The following is a 23,988-nucleotide window of genomic DNA, read 5'->3' on the forward strand; positions in this document are numbered from 1 at the left end:
ATTTTTATGTTTAATTTAAGTCTAATTAGACTGCCCCAAGAAGGACTAGTGCCCTGGAAATAAACATTCACCTTCACATCACTGAATGCTTAAATGGCCCCTCCTCAGATGAAGAGTCACTGATCACATTATTTCTAGGTAACTAACTAAAGGGAATTCTGTAGCATTCATTCTTTCATTTAATTAAAAGGTTCTCTACTTCATTTTATGAAACTTCATTTGCTTGCATTTGCCACACATCATTATAATTAGAAACTTTCTTTGTGGGGGAGGATATTGGCCAGAACTCCTTCAGAAACTTAATTCGGTATACCCTTTGATTGTGATACTCATTCTGACTCAAGCCCTGATCTCATTTTAACTATTCTTGTACCATCTCTATTGTTAAAGGAGAAATGTAGTGACCCAAATTATCCATGGGTGAGGCTATTTTACTGTCCACTTAAATGGAAAGTAATTGCCCTTCTGTGGGACTGATTGCACCGGATGTCTTCACAGGTCTTATTGGGTGAGAAATTTTATATAGAGATCACGTAAACAGCCATGTATTTGTTCAACACTTTCCAGGGTTTTTTTCACCTTACCTGTTTCATCTGTCTTCAGAGCAACTTGGAAGGTGAGGTAAGCAAAGGAGTAACAGAGTCATATAGAGATTAACCAAATTATTCTCATTTCACTTGGTCACAGGGCCAAACAGTGAGAGTTTGGATTAGAGTCAGGTTTCTTTCTTTTTTTTTAAAATTATTTTCCCTTTTATTGCCCTTGTTTTTATTGTTGTTGTTATTGATGTCATTGTTGTTAGGACAGAGAGAGATGGAGAGAGGAGGGGAGAAAGATAGACACCTGTAGACCTGCTTCACCACCTGTGAAGGTACTCCCCTGCAGGTGGGGAGCCAGGGGCTCAAACCGGGATCCTTAATGCAGGTCCTTGCGCTTTGCTCCATGTGTGCTTAAGCCACTGCACTACCGCCCAACTCCCCAGGGTCAGGTTTCTTAACTTACAAGCCAGATCACCTGCTACTTTATTATATCAAAGAAATCCCAAGAATTCAAGAATAAGGATAGAATTTTAATGTTATCAAACTGTCAGAGGTATAACAACAATTTTTGCTACATTTATTTCACCTCAGTTCACTGTAATTTCATGGAAAGGGAATAAGAAACCAAGAAAAAAATGACATTTCATGCAGCATTATATAAAAACATTGCAAGAGCTTTAAGATGTAATTTAATTTAAAGAGCTAAGAAAAACTAACAAATGACAGATACTTTTGCTGCTATATTTTAGAAATAGCACATGGTTTCAGCCACTTGATCAATGTCATAAACAAGTAAAATGCAGAGATCACCTCTGAGTTTAATTGTTCTACATACATAGAATTGAGTAGTTTCTGGTCAGTGTAATTAATTTCACCTAAAATAGGGTAAGTGATATACCTTTATATTTAAATTTACACCATGGGATTTAGAATTCTACCCTTTACCTCACATGTTCCTTAGTCTGGCTGATCTAGGCCAGTTATATAAAAATTTCTTTACTTGAAAGTAGTCAGCATGCTATTTGGGGTTGCATTGAATTCAGAATCATTTTCTGGATCTCCATAGCATTTAATCAGGTTGAAGTTCTGGTTTTGTTTTTATACCAATCTAAAGTACACACAAAATGTGCTTCTTCCTGTTTCTGCTCAACAGTTTTTGTTAAAAACTAATTTTTAATCTTTGAAAAAGAAGTTTGAGAAGTGTCCTTTGTCTTTTATCTAATGATATTTTTGCTGTCTCTTGAAATATGTTTATATTGAATGTTGACAGGGAAACACACACACACCCTTCTAAATTTTTCATTTCTATTTTGCTGATACATCTGTGGCAGGAATGAACACTGCATTTAGTAAAATGGATGAAACATAGTTTCTGTTTGGGAATGCTACTTTAGTCTTTGAGGAATACAGTCTGGCTGTTGGAAAGGGCAGGGTCACGAAGATTGTCCAATGCTACTCTCTTGCTTCATGCAAGAAGCATCAAACTCTTCAGGCCTTTATTCATCAAAACGGAATGTGTTTCATTGGGAATTCTACTCTAGGAGTGAATCTGCATACCGAGGAAAAATTAGGTAGCAATCATCTTTCCCTAACCTAAAAATAAGATACAATTGTGGAAAAGTTCACAGCATTTCATGCCCCCGACCCAGTTCCATGACCACCTGAAGACATGACTGAACCAAGAGGAGGAACTGCAGCCCTCAATGGGATCAATTTTAAGAGTCTGTGCAGTAACTTCGAGGTTCTTCTCTGATGAGCTGTGTTTTCTCATTTGCATTTGTAGGCTGAAGAAGAATTGGAAAGTCCACATCTAAAAATAAGCAAAGCAGAGCAATAAACATCCACTTAATATGTTACACTACTTACAGTGGGACAGGTGGTAGATATAATTATGATTGTCAAATCAGTTCAAACCATAAGATACTGAGGGTACCTACCTTTTAAAATATTAGAAAAGGAGAATGTATTATTTTTATCTTTAAGTTCTATAGTTATAGAGTCATACAATCCAAACACTGGACCCAGTTTTCAACCCTGAGGCAATTATAATACTTAGTAAACATGAGCTTTCACTTTTACCATCTCATGGTGAAATCAGGTTTACTGCATATGGTACAGAGACTTTAAGAGTCTGTTTACATGAAAAATATCCCCTAGAGTTGAGCAGTACCTATTTGACCCTGGTAGAACAGGGAAGAAAATCTAGAATTCACCTATATTGAATGTTGACAGGGAAACACACACACCCTTCTAAATTTTTCATTTCTATTTTGCTGATACATCTGTGGCAGGAATGAACACTGCATTTAATAAAATGGATGAAACATAGTTTTTAGGTTCGCTCATTTTGTTGTATATAGCAGTACTTAATCCCATTTTTTAGGGCTAAATAATGTTTCCCTTAAGTTTTTTCACTTTTCTTCTCAGTCTTCTGGGTCTTTGACAACTCATTTCCCCCTCCTTCCTTGTCAAACTCTACCAATCTTGCTCTTCTCCAACTGTCCCAGAATTCATCTGCTTTCCATCTGTCACGTGTCACTGGTATGAGTCCTTGTCTAAATATATTGTAGTTTGGGTTTATTTGCAAATCTGACCCTTGCACATCATCTGCTTCATTCAGTTCCTTTACAAAGTTACTCAGTGTGACAGTCAAAGGTTACTTTATCTGCATTGCATATAAAACATCAGTCATCATCTTATCTGCAGAATATGCTAGGATGTGCTATCCAATGCATAGCTGATATCAAGATACAGCCCTTCAAGGGTTCTCCAGCCCTATAACTAATTAAAGTCCAAGACGTATTTATTTGTTTATTAGAGGTAAGACGGAGAGAAATTGACATAAGAGAGGCAAAGAGAAAGAAAGAAGCACTGCAGCACTGTGACACTGCTCATGAAATTTTCTCTCTGCAGGTGGAAATTGGGGGCTTGAACCTGGGTCCTTGGACACTGTAATATGTGTGCTCAAGTGGATACACCACCATGGGCCTCCTTAAATCCTAGTTCTTTAAGTTTTTAGCTTTCGATGTCACTTCCTCAAGGAACCCTAACCCTAACCTGCGCTCTGGTCAGACCCCCTTGTGCTCACTGACACAGTTCTGGTACTCTTTTGATGGGCATACTAAACTTTAGGCAAATTAAATAGCTCAAATATTTCATGTTTTCAACCCCATTTCTTCTGCTAATCCAGAATTTCAGGAGCCATCTTCTTCTTTCTTTGCCTAGACCCTAGCACAGTGTCTGGCAAAAATCAAATGCTAGTGGAAGACTATCTTGATTAACCTAACTAGTAAACTATTCACAGAACCTTTATAAACCCCCCCCATTTTTTATTGAGGGGGTTAATGCTTTACAGTGCAATAATTGATATATGCATTACTGGGGCCAGTTGGTGGCACGCCTCGTTGGTGAAGCGCACATATTACATATGCATTATATAATAGGCCCCCAGAGTTTTCTTCTTTATTCACCTTCTCCCTCCCAAGCCCCCACTTTTTAAAACCCTAAGGTCTACTTTGAGCTGAGTAGCATTCTGAACTGACTCACTGGTCCTGCCCATCTCCACCCCCAAGGCCAGGGTATTGATGATTTTTTTAAAGATTTTATTTATTTATTTATTTATTTATTTATAAGAAAGATAGGACACAGAGAGAACTAGTCATCACCCTGGTACAGCTGCTGCTGGGGATTGAATTTGGGATCTCATGCTTGAGAATTCAGTATTTTATCCACTGTACCACCTCCCAGACCACTGATGATGCTTACGTAATAACAGTCATACAAAGAGGAAGCAAAGGGCATTGGACTACTTACAAGAATTATCTTCCCTAATTTTTTTAAGTGGACTCATTTTTGCTAGGGGGGAAGTAGATAGGGAGATTGAAAATTAAAAAAGGAAATATGAATTTCATCTCTTTTTTCCATGCCCTTTTCTTGGGCAGTAAAATATGATGAATGCTGAATAGAAAATGTAATGTAAAAAATGTCTCAATAACTTGGCTGACAGTAAAAGTCTAATTATAAGCCAAATGGACTCTTCAGCTCAGTGGTCGAGATTATTTATTTGCTTATTTATTTTTGTGGCTGGGGGGTGGGGTCTGGTGTGGTAGTTTATCCAGGTCAGAAGCAAGAACAGCTAAGTAATCAACCAATGTGTGTGTGTGTGTGTGTGTGTGTGTGTGTGTGTGTGTGTGTGTGTGTGTACCTAGTCTCACATTTTGAGATACAAGGTCAACACTACAGAATTCGCTAATTTGGCTTCTTATTCTCTACACTTAAAATAAAAATGGGGAATCTTGACTTAACAACACATTTTTAGAATTTAATTGGGAATTTTCAGTCTGCTGCCACCAATTTGGGGGAAAAAGCACCTGAATTTAGTGCTTTTAATTTGGGCTTGGTTTGCCAGGGTATTTAGAGATAACAGATTCCCATTTATTCTCTCCCACCCCCTCAACGAGTAAGGCATAAAGATACATGCCAGGGGTGATCTTACAATTTATGAAGGTGTCTGGTGGGTTCTTACTCAGGAAAAATTAGGTTATGTAAGGACAACAAGATTTGACATGTAGTGATTCTTCCAAATCTTACTTCTCAAGTATGAAATAAATTAGATAGGAGGTTTTGTTTTTTTTTAACTCAGCAACAATCCTCCCAAATTAGACATTACTAACACAGATAAACCTTTTCTAACATTGGAAAATGTATGATTGAATATTCTAGAGAAAAAAAAACAAGATTTTTTTTCTATTCTTCCTGTAGCAATGGATACTACAAAATTATTGCTAACTGAAGAGACAAAGACTATGTAATCAGAAAGCACGTGGGGAAAGTATTAGCAGTGTGCCAGGCTGTTCATTACATTTTCCTGCTTTTATAGACTTTGATATTTTATGATTTATTCAGTTTTTAGATTTTCAACTTTTGTTATTTTTCTTCTTCAAAAGAAATATTGACTTTCAGATCCAGCCTTGTAGTCATAATTTCACAGTCCTTAAAAAAAAAATAAAAATAAAAGACTGCCCAGGCAGTCTTTTAGGTTCTGCAACTTTTTAAAATTTCTTTTTTTTTCTTTATTTTTAATTTTTAATCTTTACTTATTTATTGGATAGAGACAGCTAGAAATAGAGAGGTAAAGGGAAGATAGAGAGACAGACAGACACCTGCAGCACTGCTTTGCCACTTGCAAAGCTTTCCCCCTGCAGGTGGGGACCAGGGGCTCAAACCTGGGTCCTTGTGCATTGTAGCTTGTGCACTCAGTCAGGTAAGCCACCACCTGGCCCCTGGATCAACTTTTATAATAACTTTAAAATACTTAGGAATAGCATATCGCTCCTCCTCTTAGCTAAGGATCCTTAACAACAGAATCATAATTTAGCCTAGAATCTGACCTCTGCAATAGAATTGGTAGCTCTGGGTGTTGGTGCCCAGAGCCGCGGGACACACAGATGTATCATCAGCCACCCTGCAGAGAAGAAGCCAGGGTAGAATTTGGCACTGAGTTCGAGTTTCTGTTCCAGAAAAGAAATTATGTGCAAAGACCTGCTGAAATGACCCGATGGGGCTTTTATCTCATTTAAAAGAGGGGAAAACTAACTATAAGGTTTGTCAGACAAGTGTGAAACACTGGTTTTGGGAATATCTCCATTCCATTCGCCAAGTTTTTGTTCGTTTCTACACTATAAAGGAAAAGTGAGGGTTAATGTTAACCGTATGGATTACAACGTCCAGTAGTCTTCTAACTTACTGTCCTGTCCTATGCTCCATCAGTGACAACACTATACTGCATTAACAGATGTTACTGGCCTTAGGAGAGCAGCCCCTGGCTTGACTTTATGACAGTTTCTATCCATCACAAGAGTAGATAGGATTAAGCACTTAGATCATCATTTTTAAGCAAGTTAATGTCAAGGACACCTGGCCCTTCCCTAAAATGAATTTACATAGATAGAAATCCTGTACACTTGCTGTGTGTGTGTGTGTGTATCTTCAATATATTTTGATCTTTCTAATTTCAAAGGGAAAGAAAATTGTAATTCTATTTCACCACGGACCCACAATTTGAATCCAGGGACAGTAATAAAACTTATGACAGTAACCTCTCTGTTTCCTGAGCTGGCTACTCAATGGTCCCTGTAAACAGGTCACAGGCTGCAGAAATGTAATTTATATCCCAACTCAACCCTAAAAATGGTTGTCACTGTAAACCATTAATTCCACCCAATAAAGAAAAAAAATATATCACTACAAAATAGTAAAAAAAAAAATTGCAGAAAATCATAAATGATAGAGCAGCACTGCCTCATGTCTACTGGCAGTCTCTCTCCCCCTCTTTCTGTCAGTAAAACTAAAATGAGATATTGCCATTTGGACTTTGTTGTGGATAGACCTTGAAAACATTATGTTAACTGAAATAAATAAAAGAGAGAACAACACACACCTTGTGGAAATCTACTTTCAGAAAGCTATAGCATTGTGAAACAGTATATTTTATACTTTTTTTTTTACAAAAAGAAATTCAAATGCCACATAGTCAAATAGAGTCTAAAACAAAAGAGCTCATAAAAATATAAAACAGGGGGAGTCGGACGGTAGCTCAGTGGGTTAAGCACAGGTGGCGCAAAGTGCAAGGACCGGCGTCAGGATCCCGGTTCAAGCCCCCGGCTCCCCACCTTTAGGCGAGTCGCTTCACAGGCAGTGAAGCAGGTCTGCAGGTGTCGATCTTTCTCTCCCCCTCTCTGTCTTCCCCTCCTCTCTCCATTTCTCTCTGTCCTATCCAACAACAACGACATCAATAATAACTACAACAATAAAACAACAAGGGCAACAAAAGGGAATAAATAAATAGATAAATGTTAAAAAATATATAAAACAGATCAGTTGTTGCCATGGGTGCAGATCCAGGGAATGAGCAAAAATAGGTAAAGGTGGTTAAAGATACCAACTTCCAATCATGATAGAAAAATCCCTGAATAAAACACAGGCTAAGATGTGCAGCAGGGTTACTAGCTAATGACACTGCATTGTACGGCTGAAAGTAATTTTCTTTCTTTCCTGCCAGTAGTCTCTACCTGCACTGGGGAAGCTTCATGAGTAACGAAACACGTCTGTAGGTGTCTCTCTTTCTCTTTCCCTATCTTCTCTCCCCCTCTCAATTTCTCTCTGTCCTATCCAATAAAAATTACAAAAAAATATTGTTTAAAGTGTGCTTTTATAAAAGAGCTTTGGTAACTATATCTGAAGACACATGTTAACTATTGTGGTTATTATTATACAATATAAGTAACTATCACATCATTATGCTGCACACCTAAAACTAAATTATTATTTGTCATGTATATCTCAATAAAATTGTTTTAAAGTTTAAAACCATGGTGATTTACAACACTGAAAACTTATTCCTGCAAGTTGGGGTTAGGTAATAACCGGATGTTACTTAGCACCACATCTGATAGGGAATACAAAGTGTGTGGGAGCCTTTAAACTCTCTCTGCTGCTTGACATGGAATTTTAGCCTCGTTGTGGGCAAAAGAATCAGGATATGGTACAGTTCAGACAAGTATTCCACATTTAATTTCTGCAGTTATAGCAGCAATGAGTTGCTGTCTAAATTATCAAGTGATTCTTTTAATTGGCTACGTAGGAGGAAAATGACAGTAGAATTATGAGCACAAGATGGAGAAGACAGTGGTAAATTTTGATTCCAACTTGTTTACACAAAATCATTTCCAAAAGGACAGGAAATATTCCCACTATCACAAAGGCTGCCAGATTTTCTTTTTCTTTACTCTTTTTATAATTTCTGAGTAAAATGAACTTGAAGAATGAAATAATACATCATGGTCTTTCATATGCATATATAGACATACAGAGGTGGTTTAACAAAATAGGCAATCTCATTCTATGGGACAATATTCTTCTTTTTAACTAGAGCAGTGTTTAGTTTATGGTGGCACTGGGGATTGAACCTAGGACCTGGGAGCCTCAGGCATGAAAGTCTTTTAGAACCACTGTGCTATCACCCCTATGGGGCAATATTCTTGATGGTGGTTTGAGGTTGGCTCTGAACGTGTGGATTTGGAATTTTTAGGTTAGGAAAGACTAATCTCTTCCAGTTCTACCCAAATCACATCATCAAGTAATCCAAAAGAAAAAAGAGTTGGGTCAGGGAGCATCATAATTAGCGTGAGATCTCCGAGGTCCCAGATTTAATCATGGCACTAGGCAATACCATATACCAGAGTTCATCAGTTCTCTGGCCTCCCCCTTTCTCTGTCTCTCAAATGATTTTTTTTAATCAAGTAAAAAAAGTCAAATGTTCCTAAAGTCCATGCTTCACTCTTTGAAAGGAGATTGTAAAGCCTCAAACTGAAATGCTTTTCCCTGGGGGAAATTTCTGTCTTGCTTCTTATTCCTGGGAACTCCCCCTACATCTCCCCTAACCCAGAGTTCACGCTCTCATAACGAGACGATGGAACATACCTACTCTTTATAATCAGCATATTTCATGATTTATTTCTAATGATGTTAGCTTCTGCTTTTTTTTATGCCTAGTACCTCCAAAGCAGACACCAAAACTGACAATGTGTGAAATTTCCCCTATATGGATGTTGAATCTTCCACTGTAATGGTGAACTATACACACTTACTTACCCTTTTCCATGTCTGTCTTGATCTGCTCTTCAAGATCCTCTGGGGACACATAGAAACACTCTTCTGGCATCGATGATTTGGGCCGGCAGCGTCCACAGCAACAGTTGCAACAGCAGCACAGACAACAGCAAAAATAGCAGCCAGTCAAGAGGCCAATGATGACAAACAAGGTCTAGGGGAAAATGGAAGCAAAACATAACAGGGGTGATGTGGGGATGACCCGGGAATCAAGTGTGCACACATGTACCCCTTGAAACCTGAAGACATTGTAGTTCACCATTTACCCTTATCCCTTTTCCAGGTAAGAACTATCTTTTTAGTTTCCCTAAAAACAATTTTCTCATAGTTTGACTAAGAAGCAAAGCCTAGAGGAAATAAATACTTCGTAGCCAAAGTACTGGAAGTATGACGTTTTCAGCTTTACTATTTAGTTGTAGTGGTCATTATTAAGATCAGAACAAACCAAATAATTTTTTAAAATCCTCTACAGTTCAAATAAACCAACCACAGTCGCTTGGACTGCCACCTCTCCAGATTCAAAGGAGGTCTCGAAACTTTACATCAGGCTCAACCTGACGCTACGGAAGAAGGGCAAACGCTAGAAGAAGAAGAAGTTGCTTGGAAAGTATGTCATGTAAGTTCACAAAATCCCATATTGTTATATGAATATTCATTCTATCATCATAAGTTAACATTATCAGTAGGTAAACTCTTACTAGATTTATAAGGAACTTGTCTCCACTAAGACTTCAACAACATAGAAAGGGGATTTCGGTAGAAATCCTAGCTATAGTTAGAAGATTTCTGGGTCTGTGCATTAAAAACGTTGAGACTTTCAATGAATTTTACCTTCTCATATTAATTAGTGATTTATATGACTATAAATTAATAGGAGTGTACATAAACACCATTCCCACTACCAAAAAACTGTGTCCCATCTCATCCTTCCTACCCTATGAAGCCGAACATCCACCCTCACCCTCAACCCAGGGTTTTTACTTTGGTGCCTTACTCCAAATTCAGTCAAATACTGCTTTGAGTTTTCCTTTCTGTTCTTTGATATGCTGACTCTCTTAAAAGCCTAGAACAGGGAGAACAGAAGCAACCAGTGGCACAGCTATATACAAATAATGTCAAAGGACATAAATTATGGTGATGTTGGATATGATACAGCAAATCCTAACAAAGTGATATTTCAAAGTTAACCCAATTGACTAATAATGTGATTATAGCAATAACTATCTATTGCCTTCTTAAACCCTAAAGCAGAAGGAACCTCCCTCTTCCTCAATAGAGCCTAGCTTTCCCCCAGTCCTGGAAACTGTAGGGTGGGGCTTACTTTCCTGCATGCTTCTCTCAATCCATACCAAATGATATCGCGTCTGCTGATCCCAACCTAATCAACACAACAAGTACCACCTCAGCATACTTCACATCAGACTATATCCAGAGACATCAGGTGTGAAATATCAACCCTTCAGCCTCATTACTCAAGTGAGACCTTTCTTTCATAGGATTCTCTAATTCCATTTCAGGTGGTTCACTTCCTTACCAAAGTCCCAAAACCTAGATATAGAGCAGGTCCTGTGAGATAGGGCATGTGTACACATTAGTCTGTAGTGAGTCAGTATAAAGTTCCTAATGAAATAGTATCTAATTAGACTTAGATGCCCTCCCCACCTACTTTCTGTTACACTTCCCTCGCTCACTCCAAAGCTAGCCCTATCAAAGCAAGGACTACAAAAGCTGAATAAGGACAAGCGACTGGCAGACTTTAACAATGACTCTTTAGTCACTATCAGGTCACCCCATCAACTAGGGCCCTATTCAGGGAGTTCTGAGATTCCCAAACAGACATGGGCCTAGACCTCGAATAAATCCCTCTCTCCATTGTTACCGGTCATCTTTATCAGGAACAACAAAATAGACCCCTTTGTGGGCCCCCATAAGACCTTGCCCTCAACTTGGATCAGCAACGGAAGAGAATGTTCCATCCTCCAAAGGGAGGCTAGACTACATACTCTATGCTATACCTGAGGAAGATGGGTCCTGATATTGGGGCATCTTGGAATATCCTACTCATGACCACAGAATGTGAGCTCAGATCTACAGGGATGCAGAGGTCACATAGGCTCCTAAGCTGAATATGGGCCCCAGATCACATCAAATCGATGGGGTTTACAGTCAACAATATTTATACGCCTTTCCCATATTTGGGAGCTATTCTCTTCCCTGATCCAGCTCTCTGGTCCTTTTTCCAGCCATGACATCATCTCCCCAGACAATAACTGGAATCCACCTGCATATCAGATTTCAGGCTCAGGGAAAAAAAAAACACAAAAAAACAAAAACCACTAGTATAGTCACAGGCCCTTTGAAATATAAAATATGCCTACTAGCTGGTTACAAAACGGAGACAACCCTTCCCCGCAACTCTTCATCTGCGCTATTCCAGCCTTTAGGTTCATGATTAGTCAACATTTTTTCTGGCTTTATATGTTAACTCTCTTTTCAGCCACCAAGTTCCAGATGCTACCATGATGCCAAACAGACTTCCCTGGATAGACAACCCCTCCAGTGTGTCCTGGAGCTCCAATTTCTCAGAACCCTGCCCCACTAGGGAAAGAGAGAGGCAGGCTGGAAGTATGGATCGACCTGTCAATACCCATGTTCAGCGGGGAAGCAATTACAGAAGCCAGACCTTCTACCTCCTGTATCCCAGAATGATCTTGGGTCCAGTAATACTCCCAGAGGGCTAAAGAATAGGAAAGCTATCAAGGGAGGGGATGGGATATGGAGTTCTAGTGGTGGGAACTGTGTGGAGTTGTATCCTTCTTCTCCTATGGTCTTGTCAGTGTTTCCTTTTTATAAATAAATAAAAAGAAAAAGAAAAAAAGAATATTTCTGGGGACTATAGAAAGCAAATAAGGCTTTTAGTTGTACGCTCCCCTTTTGCCTGGTTAAGTTTTTTCTTTCCAAATGTAAAAATTCTCTAATTTACCAACATTTATTTTAGGAGAGGAAAATAATAATATTACTAATAATATTACTGTGTCTGGGAATTGGTGCAGTGGATAAAACATTAGACTCTCAAGCTCATGCTTGAGACAGAGCCTGAGTTCAGTCCCTGGCAGCACATGTACCAGAGTGATGTCTGGTTCTTTCTCTCTCTCCTCCTACCCCTCTCATAAATAAATAAGTAAAATAGTAATATTACTAAATCTGAAAAGTGTCCTTTGTGAGACTTACAATATTTTTATTATAATTATAGCTCCAATGAAAGTTCATATGATTTCACAAAATGTGTGAACTCTTTACATATATCTGAACCACCCAACAATATATTGATGCATATATTGATATATAAGGTGCATGAATATACTTTTATGTATTCATTTTTTAATTTTTTTATTATCTTTATTTATTGGATAGAGACAGCCATAAATAAAGAGGGAAGGGGGTGATATAGAGGGAGAGAGACAGAAAGACACCTGCAGCCCTGCTTTACCACTCGAAAAGCTTTCCCCCTGCAGGTCCGGGGGCTCGAACCTGGGTCCTTGTGCATTGTAATACTGCACTCAACCAGGTGCGTCACCCCCATGAATATAATTTTATCAGAGTATAAGGTTATTATAATCCGTAAACAAATATAAAACTACCACCACCATAGATCTACTAGAGATTCTTAGAAAAAAAATTGCTAAGTCAATTTTACTAAAATTACTTCCTTTTTAACTGTTGTCTTTGCCTTTTTTAGAAAACTACCAGATGGTTCCCCTTATATGTGAGATCTAGAGAACTGATACACATGCACTTGCAAAACAAAACAAAACAAAAACCAGAAGCAAGCAAACTGTTTCTAACACATTGGTGGTTATCGTTGGGAAGTGGGAGGGTGGGGAACACAGAATTTGCTGATGGGTGTGATGTGGGACTATACACTGTAATCTTACAGTCTTGTAACTTACTATTAGTTACAAAGCAAAAATGGAGAACCATGTTAAACTATTTTCTAGAAAAACAGTATTTTTTCCTCTTTCTTCCTTGCTCCAATTTGCTATTCACTTTTTAAAATCATTTTATTAGGGAAATATTATTTTACTGGACAGTTGACACCTAGGTCCAATCTCTTATCTCCCCATGGCAAGTGTCTCCCTATCTACTCTTAATTATTTAACTCACAGTACGCCCCACATGAGTCTATGACACAATTACCACAATTCTCCCAAGTATAGTGTTTGCTGATGTAGCCTATGCTATAGATAGTAAAGTACATGGCTAAATTTGTCCTCTAATATTTTATTAAACACTTGTCACACTAATAAATTATTTTTGGTTTTGAGCAATGAGTCAGGTCTTAATTAGTCACTATCAGGAGAGGGAGGGCAGTCAGAATTAACCTGAAGCTTCAAATTCAGATATAATTACTCTCTAGAAGTATTTTAAGTCATGCTGTATTGTATAATTGTTTGATGAGCTAAAGCAGTAATGATATTCAGATAATAGCTTTTGATCTTACATTTACAAGAACTGAATAATATACTAAAGCTAGACATTCTTTGATAGGAAGTTTAATAAAATAGTAAGTAATATCATGGTTTTCCAGGATTATTTTTAGTTTTAAAATAATATTTATGGAGAGAGAAAGAGAGAGAGAGAGAGAGTCCAGAGCAGCGGTTTATGGTGGTACAAAGGCTTAAACCTCGGACTTTGGCAGAGCCTCTGTCAAGAACTTCTTCTGCATAACCATTATGCTATTTCCCTAGCCCTCCCAGGAAATTACTTTAAAAGATTAAAAAAAAAAAAAATTCACCTTTGCCCACCAGCTTGACAGCATGAAGTAGGTGTTAACATTTTCATCTCCAAATTGTTCAGCCACATAGAGTCCCAGTGATCCATACTTGTCATATATGTTTCTCTTGGACATGTCTGTAAGTATTGTGTGGGCATTGTTGATTTCTTTGAACTTTTCAGCAGCAGATGGATCATCAGGATTCTTGTCTGGATGGTGTTTCAGGGCTAATTTTCTTTTAAAACAAAAACAAAAAAGTGAGTAAAAGTGTTTATGTGACATGAATTACAATGATATTTCAGAAGGGGACTACTCCTTTGTACATTCTTCATACATGCAAGTTCTGAGAAATTGTAAGTTTCACACAAATGATTCAACTAATGAAGGTTTCTGTAAACTTCATCTCTTGCTTTTAGTGTGCAGGCCCAATAGTGTTGTTTCTCACCTCACATCTTCAAAGGAATTCTCTGTCTGCATAGCTGTTAAATCTGTGACATTTTGCTCTTGACAACTATGTAATGTCCACTTTCGTCTGGCAGCCAATCAGCAACTCACCCTGACATGCAGATTCCTTTAAGAGTTCCAGCAATAGGGTCACCTAGTAGCACAACTCCAATGATAGCTGCAAGACTATTCTAGAATTTTTCACAGAACCTCACACTGCACATTTCAGAAATTTAAACTCAAGTATTAAAAAAAAAAACCCTTTAATTTATATCTTCTTGAATAAACATTATGACCCTTTTAGAAATCTTTCACAGGGAGTCATGCGGTAGTGCAGCGGGTTAGGCATACGTGGCACAAAGCACAAGGACCAGCGTAAGGATCCTGGTTCGAGCCCCTGGCTCCCCACCTGCAGGGGAGTCTCTTCACAAGCAGTGAAGCAGGTCTGCAAGTGTCTATCTTTCTCTCCCCATCTCTGTCTTCCCCTCTTCTCTCCATTTCTCTCTGTCCTATCCAACAACGAATGACATCAAGAACAACAACAATAATAACTACAAAAACAAAACAACAATGGCAACTAAGGGGAATAAATAAATAATAAATGAAATCTTTCACAAACCCTAGCTCCCTTTTTCCTAGACAAATACTGTGATTTCAGTTATATTCACATATAGATTTGACCTCTTTTCAAATAGGTCTTTCTATATCAAGTAGCTTGTAGACATTTACTTGTTAGGACAAAGCCCTTTCTCCATTAAGGATTTCTCTTCCTTTCATAAAGCAGTGCCTGGAAGGTTTGTATTGTTGTGTTGGGGCTGGGGACTGGTGGTATTCTAGATTCTTCATCTACAGTAACAGTGAGACTGTCATACATCAGGAACAACAGCAGCAACACATGCTGGAGAGGTTGTGGGGACAAAGGAACCCTTCTGTACTGCTGGTGGGAATCTAAACTGGTCCAACCCCTTTGGAGAGCAGTCTGGAGAACTCTCAGGAGGCTAAAAGTGGACCTACCCTATGACCCTGCAATTCCTCTCCTGGGGATATATCCTAAGGAGTCAAACACACTCACTCAAAAAGATCTGCGTATACCTATGTTCATAGCAACACAATGTGTGATAGTCAAACCCTGGAAACAACCTAGGCGAGTGAATGAGCAAGTTGTGGTCTATATACACAATGGAGTACTACTCAGCTATTAAGAATAATGAATCCACCTTCTTCACTTCATTTTGTACAGAGCTTGAAGAAATCATATTAAGTGAGATAATCCAGAAAGAGAAAGATGCATATGGGATGATGGCACTCATAAACAGAGGTTGAGAGAGAAGGACAGAAAGGGAAAACAAAACACAAGGTGGGCTGGATTTGGAGTCTTGCACCAAAGTAAAGGACTTGAAGTGGGGGTAGGCATAGGGACATAGATCTATGGTGGTGGGAACTGTGTCAATCTATACTCCTACTAACCTATTAAGTAAATTAATTAATTAAAAATAAAAGGAATATGGGCTTGGCAAGATAATTCACTCGGATAGTATTCCTGCACCATCATGTATGAGACCGAGATTTGAGCCCTGCCTTCACCACACTGGAGGAAGCTTCTATGACATGTTGTCTCTCCCTCTCTCCCTTAGTCTCTCTACCTCTGCCTCTATCTGAAATTGTAGTAGTACCAAAATATGGTGGGTGGGGGCACCTGTGGATGTTAATAGCTGATCTTCATAGTCAGAATCTAAATACTAATCATTGACATCTCCAGATGAGTTAAATAGTGATCAAAGTTTGTTCAGACTTGTCTGTTTTTTTCCCTACTTCAGAGACAATTGATTTTATGTGATACTTTACTGGAAATTTCATGATTTACTCTCTCTACTCTGTCCATCACCATGGGATATATATGTACCTTATGTTTTTGTTTATTGTAAACATTTGGATTACTGAATCATTTTAGTAAGTAGTCAAAGTCCACAAATATAGCAGAAAAGGAAGCTATATAGATGGATCTTCTTGATAAAATGGAAAAGCTTTTCTATGTTAGAAGCTAAAGTAGTTTTGGTTAGGATGAGTAAGTAAGCAGTTCAGCATCTGGAAGCTTAAGCATTCCCAAAATATTTGAATATATGTCATCACATTGAATCTACTCTACTTCTCATCTCAGGATAATTAAAAAGAATAAAACAATGGTGTTTTATTTTAAATTTTAAAACATTTGTATCCCTTTTAATAGATGCTTAGAGAGGGCAGGTGGTGGCATACCTGGTTGAGCACATATGTTACAATGTGAAAGGACCTGGGTTCAAGCCCCTGGTCACCACTTGCTGGGAGGAAACTTCACGAGCGGTGAAGCAGTGCTGCAGGTGTCTCTCTGTCCCCCTCTCTATCTCCTCCTTCCCTCTCAATTTCTGGCTTTCTCTATCCAATAAATTAATAAAGATAATACATTTTTTAAAAAAAGAGATGCTTGATGTGCTTATCTACACATTCATATTGATGGGACAGACCATTGGAGACTTTTTTTTTGTATGCAGACCTTATGATGAACTCTCATATTAAGCATATTAAGCACAGAACTCTCATATTAAGCACAAATCTCCTTTTTTTAATTAAAAACATGTTCCAATATGGTAGCACCAATGTAGTAATTATAAATACTAATGAATCTCCAACACAATCCTATAAAATAGAAACTATAAATTGATTTTTTTCAGGGCTGGGCAGTATAATACTGTGTTAATTACATATGTTACAATGTGCAAAGATCCAGGTTCAAGCCCCTAGTCCCCATCTGCAGTATGGGAAGCTTCACAAGTGGTGATAGAAGGAATGAACAAACAAGCAAGCAAATAAGCCAACAAACTGGACAGAAAAGGGAAAGATCAATAGTGTACAAGGAAAAAAGTACAAAGAGCATGAGGTCCTGGAATCTAAGTGACTAAAGTATTTCAAGTGGGAGAGTGAGCACCTGTGCCAAATGAAACTTACAGGCCACATCTATTTTTTCAAATTTTCTTCTTTTTTTTCTTTTATTCTTTTTTTTATTAGTGATTTATATGACTACAAGTTAATGAGAGTGTACATAAACACCATTCTCACCACCAAAAGACTGTGTCTCATCCCATCACATCTAATGAGGACTAATCTCTGGGTTTAGTGATACAGAAATCTTTGGTGACCTTGAAACTCATACACAGACATACACAAACATGCACATACATGAATACAGACACACACAGGTTCCTAGTCATGACCACAGATTGCGAGTTAAGACCTACAGGGATGCAGAGGTTACATAGCCTTCCCCCACCCCAGACAGTAACTTAGGTCACCTGCATATTAGATGTCAGGTGTAGGCAAAAACTAGTAGAGTCATAGGCTCCTTGAAATATACCTAAAATTGTCCTACTAGCTTTTCCCAAAACAGAGACCCCAAGTCTTCATCTTTAGGCTGGTGATTAGTCAACAATTTGTTCTGCTTTATATCTTAACTCTTTTTTCAGCCACCAGGTTCCAAATGCTACCATGATGCCAACCAGAATACCCTGGGAAGATGATCCCAACAATGTGTCCTGGGGCTCCACCTCACTAGGCGAAAAAGAGAGACAAGCTGGGAGTATGGATTGACCTGCCAACATCCATGTCCAGACTTTCCACCTTCACAATGATCCTGGGTTCATACTCCCAAAGGGATAAAGAATAGGAAAGCTATCAGGGGAGGGGATGGGATATGGAGTTCTGGTGGTGGGAATTGTGTGGAATTGTACCCCTCTTAGCCTATGGTCTTGTCAATATTTCCATTTTATAAATAGAAATTTTAAAAAAGAAAAGAAATAGGAAAATGAATGAAAGATAGTAGCCACAAATAATAGTGTTTATAGCAGGCATATTGAAATAATAGGTGAGTCTTCTTCACTTTGTTTTTTGCTTGTTCCTTAGACATTTTCAAACCTCAATCACAATTTTTTTCTCTTAGGATTAAGAATTTGTCTCTTTAAATGACCAGCAACTAAAGGGGGTGGAGAGAAAGAAAAAGAAAGTCCTCAAACTTCAGTGATATAATCATCATCAGACTGTCTCAAGAATATTCTTAAAGTATATCAGTTTTCATGCTGCAATATTCTGAGAACTCCTACTCTGTGCCCTGAAATATTAATTGCAGCATTTTTCTCTTACTAGTTCTAGAGATCATGTCCAGGCCAATCAACTGCAATGGCTGTTACTTATGTTTAAAAGGAAGAAACACCTGGAAAAAGACTCTTAACATACATTTCCTTATTTCTAGTGTTCAATTCAGTTCTGTTAGAAACTGACACACTGATCACCCAGATTCCTGTCATATTTTAGGCCATTTGGATCTTTGTCAGCTCACAAGAGTAGATGTACTCAATCATTTATTACTTTCCTCTAACAATGGAGTGGGCAAACTCAGAGGGCTGGAGCGCCTCCATCTGTAACTAGTCCAACTCCTAGTTGTCAGCACTGTTTAGACTCTTCTTGGCAGATAACTTCTTGGCTCTGAGATATTCTGGGGAAATATGGCTAGCAGAGACAACTGCCAAAATTACACCACTGCTCACAGAGGTAGCTGATCTTAGAGTCAGCTCCTGGGGAATTGTCTAGAGAACACCAAGCCACATATGGACTTCCAGGTGGGAGTAAGTATTTGGAGTTCATTTAAATATAATATTTACCTAAGCATGGTAAATCTTATAATTTCTTTAAAAATTTTTATATAGCTGGGACTTGATGACTCCATTGCTCCCAGTGGCTTTCTTAATGTCTAATTTTATACTAAAAAGCAACAATATTCAACCAGCAAGTGAACTCTTAATTCAAAATTTGTTTATAGTCTTGAGTCACCTGCTACTCAGGAGATGTTTATAATTAATACTACACATAGTATTAATACCTCTAATTTCTACTTCAAAATCTGGTGACAGCTGTTCATAGAAATGGATAGGGAATTCACTAAGTGACAAATAAGACAAACAAGAGATTTATAGCTGTAATTACGTAAGACCTCTAAACTCTACCTATTATGAGGCCATGGAATAATTCTGAGATTGTTTCCTTCCTTGTCTCACTTAACCCTCAAGAAAGAAGAGAGATCGGCCTATAAGTGTCTACCACTTTCTGAGTCACTCTGAGTCATCTCAGGACAGATGCTGATCACATAGCCCCAGCTCTAGGCCACCTTTACCTCCATAGGGTTGGAATGTCAGGAGAGAACTTCTCATTTAGAAAGCAGGTCTCTTGGGAGCAGCGGGTTAAGCGCACGTGGTGCAAAGCTCAAGGACCAGCTTAAGGATCCCAGTATGAGACCCTGGCTCCCCACCTGCAGGGGAGTCGCTTCACAGGCAGTGAAGCAGGTCTGCAGGTGTCTATCTTTCTCTCCCCCTCTCTGTCTTCCCCTCCTCTCTCCATTTCTCTCTGTCCTATCCAACAATGAATGACATCAACACCAACAATAATAACCACAACAAGGCTACAACAACAAGGGCAACAAAAGGGGAAAAAATGGCCTCCAGGAGCAGAGGATTCATGGTGCAGGCACTGAGCCCCAGCAATAACCCTGGAGGCAAAAAAAAAAAAAAAAAAGAAAAGAAATTCATTAGCAATTGAGAAAATGCACACTACACCACCAGGCTGTCAAGCTTATCAAGATTTCAGTCAGTGCTCATTGTCAGGAAAGTGTGTAATGGAACTCATTTATTGCTTATTTATTCTTGCACTTAAGCCAAAGAGGGCACAGACATTTCACTGGACATCCAGTACTCATATATTCATCTACAAAACTCTCAGCTTCAGTATTCACAAGGGACTACTAATGAGGGTCATTTATTTGTTTGTTTACCTGCACATTCTAGTTTATAGCAGTTTGTATTTCTATCTACTACCAGTCTCCTTTCCATCATAGTCAATTTAGTCTAGAAAGAGTAGTCTATGTCTAATTAACCTCAGGTCTTGCTTTTATTTTGTTACCTTGGCAGTAGATTCTGGTCCTACCCTGAGACTAGTTTTAAGTTTATACATTATATGATTGAAATAAATTCCATGAATGTGTCTTTGCAGCAGGTGGACCCCCCCCCACCCTTACCCCAGGGCATTATAGAGGCATTACATTTTGTAGCTAAGGGACCTGAGAAAATCACATAGCTATGCAGGAATCTTTGCAATGGTAGGCAACAGAAAGTAACTGGAGACTGTGTCTGAAAACGAGTTGTGTGGTGAAAGGCAGCTCACAGCCATGCCATGGTAGCGCTTAGTTCCCTGAGACTGAAGAGGCCTGCTTTCTTTCTTTTTTTAAAAAAAAATTTATTTATTTATTTATTTATTCCCTTTTGTTGCCCTTGTTGTTTTACTGTTGTAGTTATTGTTGTAGTTATTGTTGTCGTTGTTGTCGGATAGGACAGAGAGAAATGGAGAGAGGAGGGGGAGACAGAGAGGGGGAGAGAAAGACAGACACCTGCAGACCTGCTTCACCGCCTGTGAAGCGACTCCCCTGCAGGTGGGGAGCCGGGGGCTCCAACCGGGATCCTTGAGCCGGTCCTTGCGCTTTGCGCCACGTGCGCTTAACCCGCTGCTCCCAAGAGGTCTGCTTTCTAAATGAGAAGTTCTCTCCTGACATTCCAACCCTATGGAGGTAAAGGTGGCCTAGAGCTGGGGCTATGTGATCAGCATCTGTCCTGAGTTGACTCAGAGTGACTCAGAAAGTGGTAGACACTTATAGGCCGATCTCTCTTCTTTCTTGAGGGTTAAGTGAGACAAGGAGTAACTACATACTTTCTGGGACTTTATTAGTTTCTTTATAAAACCTTTTGATGAAATTAAATTTTAACTAATTTAAATTAAATTTTAACTCAGCTGTGTTAGTCAATCATTTTCTGAATTCAGGAAGAGATTGTTGTATAGACACTAGATCTCAAAAATCTATACAATTTTATTATTTTTTCATTTTTTATTTCATTTTACATATATATATATATTTTTTTTTGAGAGAGAGAAAGAGAGAGCCATTTTTCATTATTTTTCCTAGAGGAGTGAACCACTGCCTTCTGGTGAGAATGGGGTTTGAACCTGAATCTCTGCCTTAGTGCCCATGCCACTATACCAGGTCACCACTCTGCAACAATTTTATTTTCTTATAAGAAATGTAACAGTTTTATGAGGTGTAAATTCCTGCCATTTCCAAACTCCCAGTCTCCTGGGAATATCACGATCTCCCTACCCTCTGAGGTGGCCATCTTTTAAATTCTGGGTAGTATTATGTTGTACCAGCCTTTACTTCTCATACAATCCTACACACATATCAACCAATAAGTGAAGCCGGTTGTGTGCTACTGCCTTTCATAATCATATTTCCCCCTTGATCAGCCTGAAAGTCTCTCAACCCACTTACAGTTATCTTATATATTTGAACCCAATGATTTCCTCTGCTACAAGAAGTTTTAATACAGTAGAATGCTCAAAGTGTTTGTGGGACTCAAAGACATAGAAACCAATAATAGAGAGACCAAGCTTTGGACACCATTTGCCTTCAAATTGCAAATAATGATGCCGACACCATCCACCCCTGCCGTACAATTATTTCGGAGACACCTGCTCTATCTGATTCAAGTTTTTTGATCACCTAAAATCTCACCGAGGGATTACACTCTTCTATGATTTCCTCACATTTGTAGACAGAATCTGTGAATAGCTCGCTTCAGCCACTGTTCAGATTTCTCTGGTTTACTAAGATCTGTGGTTACATTCATGATTGAGACATAAAGAACAACCTTTCATTCATTGAATGGGTATTCCATAAAGAACCATATAGAGAGTCAAGTGCTGACCTCTAGTGGCAACTGAGACACTGATACCACTGTATGTCAATAATCTGGCAAAATGACAGGTGTTGGAGAGGTTGCAGAGAAAAGGCAACACTGCTACATTGCTGGCGGAATGCAAACTAGTACATCCTCTTTGGAAGACTGCATGGAGAGGCCTTAAAAAAATGAAAATGGAGTTACCTTGTGTTCCAGCAATATTCTTAGTCATTTATCCAGTGGACTCTCAAACATATGCACTCCTATGTTCATAGCTGAGTTATTCACAATAGCCAAAGACTGGAAGCAGCCTAGATGCCTATCATCAGATGGCTGGCTAGAGAAGTTATGGGGTATGTTATATATTCCATGGAATATTATTCTGCAATCAAAAAAGATGATATTGTCCTTTGGGACAAAATGGGTGGAACTGTAGGTGATTATGCTTAGCAGAATAAGGGATGAAAGACAGTTACCAGATGGTGTCATTCATGTGTGGAATCTAGAGATCTGATACACATGAATTTGCCAAATAAATAAATAAATAAATTGAAGCAAAACAGAAGCAAACAAATTGTAAGACTTTTGAGAACTCTGGGGGTTATCTTGTGAGATTGGAGGGTGGGGACGCAGAACTTTGGTGCTGGCTGTGGTGTGGAGCTATACATTGTAATCTTATAATCTTGTAACAAACATTAATAACAAAAATCTATTTAAAAGAAGAAGAAGAATCTGGCAAACTGTTGAAATATCTTTTCAAATTTTCGCTTTGTGTAATGACTAGACTTTATGAAACAATTAACTTGAATTTAAAAAGGAAACTTGATAGGAACTGGAGAGACGGCTCAGCAGGCAGGTTTTTAACAGAGTCCGTCGCAGAACTTTTTTAGCATGAAATGTTACTTTAACTGATGGGCAGGGGAGAAATGATAAGCATGGATGATTGTAGCAACACACTCACATTGTCTATCCTACCCTTGGTCCATTTCTGAGAAGTGAAATTCCACCAGAATTCCAAAAACCAAAAAAAGTCTGATTATCCACTCTACTCAAGTTCTTTCTCCTGCTTCTCAGCTCTTGGTTTCTTGCTCTGTTTTTACATAATGTTTGAATACTTGCTTACTTTGGATTTATTACTTATTTACTGTTATTTTTAAGGACTTTTTAAAAAGTATTGTTTATTTATTGTTAGAGACAGGAATTTAGAAGAGAGGAAGAGATAGAGAAGGAAAGAGATATGGAGACTGTCACTGCTCTTTGTCTTTTTGGCACTTTGAAATGCCTTCATTTGGGAGGGGGTTTTTTCCTAGAATTTTGTCAACTAAACTGACACAATGTTTCCCTATCCCCAAGCACAGTGATAAAAGACAATTTAGGCCTAATTTTAGATATCTAATAGCTTCACCTGCTACACAAGGCTAATACTGATTTTAGCTGACGTGTAAGTCTTCTTACTCAAATAAAAAAGATAAATGATGCTCATTGAGCATTTTCATGAATTTTTTAATTGAGTGAAGATTGTAATCCAGATAATATGCTTAATTTTTTTGGGGGGTGGCCATTTATCCCTTTCTTTTTTGATTGAATCATAAAGAAACAGAAAAGAAGAGAGAGATAAGAGACACCTGCAGCCCTGCTCTAACACTCATGAATTTTTTTTTCCACTGTAGGTGGGAACTAAGGGCTTGAGCCCAGGCCCTAGGGCATGGTAAGGTGTGCACTCTACTGGAAGTGACACTGACCAGTCCCACTTAAT

The 23,988-nt window shown here is 38.5% G+C and overlaps 1 protein-coding gene across 2 annotated transcripts in view; it reads right to left on the reverse strand.

Moving 5' to 3' along the window:
• Positions 1-1,827: 1,827 nt before the first annotated feature.
• DNAJC5B (DnaJ heat shock protein family (Hsp40) member C5 beta) overlaps positions 1,828-23,988 on the reverse strand; it is a 44,353-nt gene continuing 22,192 nt past the window's right edge. For both annotated transcript variants that reach the window (XM_007526937.2, XM_060204411.1), the window contains 3 exons: positions 14,005-14,218; positions 9,192-9,363; positions 1,828-2,349 (listed from right to left, as the gene is read on the reverse strand). In XM_007526937.2, the coding sequence (XP_007526999.1) occupies positions 2,255-2,349; positions 9,192-9,363; positions 14,005-14,218 (481 nt within the window). In that variant the 3' untranslated portion in view covers positions 1,828-2,254. The remainder of the gene's footprint in view (positions 2,350-9,191; positions 9,364-14,004; positions 14,219-23,988) is intronic.

The sequence above is a fragment of the Erinaceus europaeus genome, chromosome 1 (genome assembly GCF_950295315.1).
Source record: "Erinaceus europaeus chromosome 1, mEriEur2.1, whole genome shotgun sequence".
NCBI classification, from domain to species: Eukaryota; Metazoa; Chordata; class Mammalia; order Eulipotyphla; family Erinaceidae; genus Erinaceus; species Erinaceus europaeus.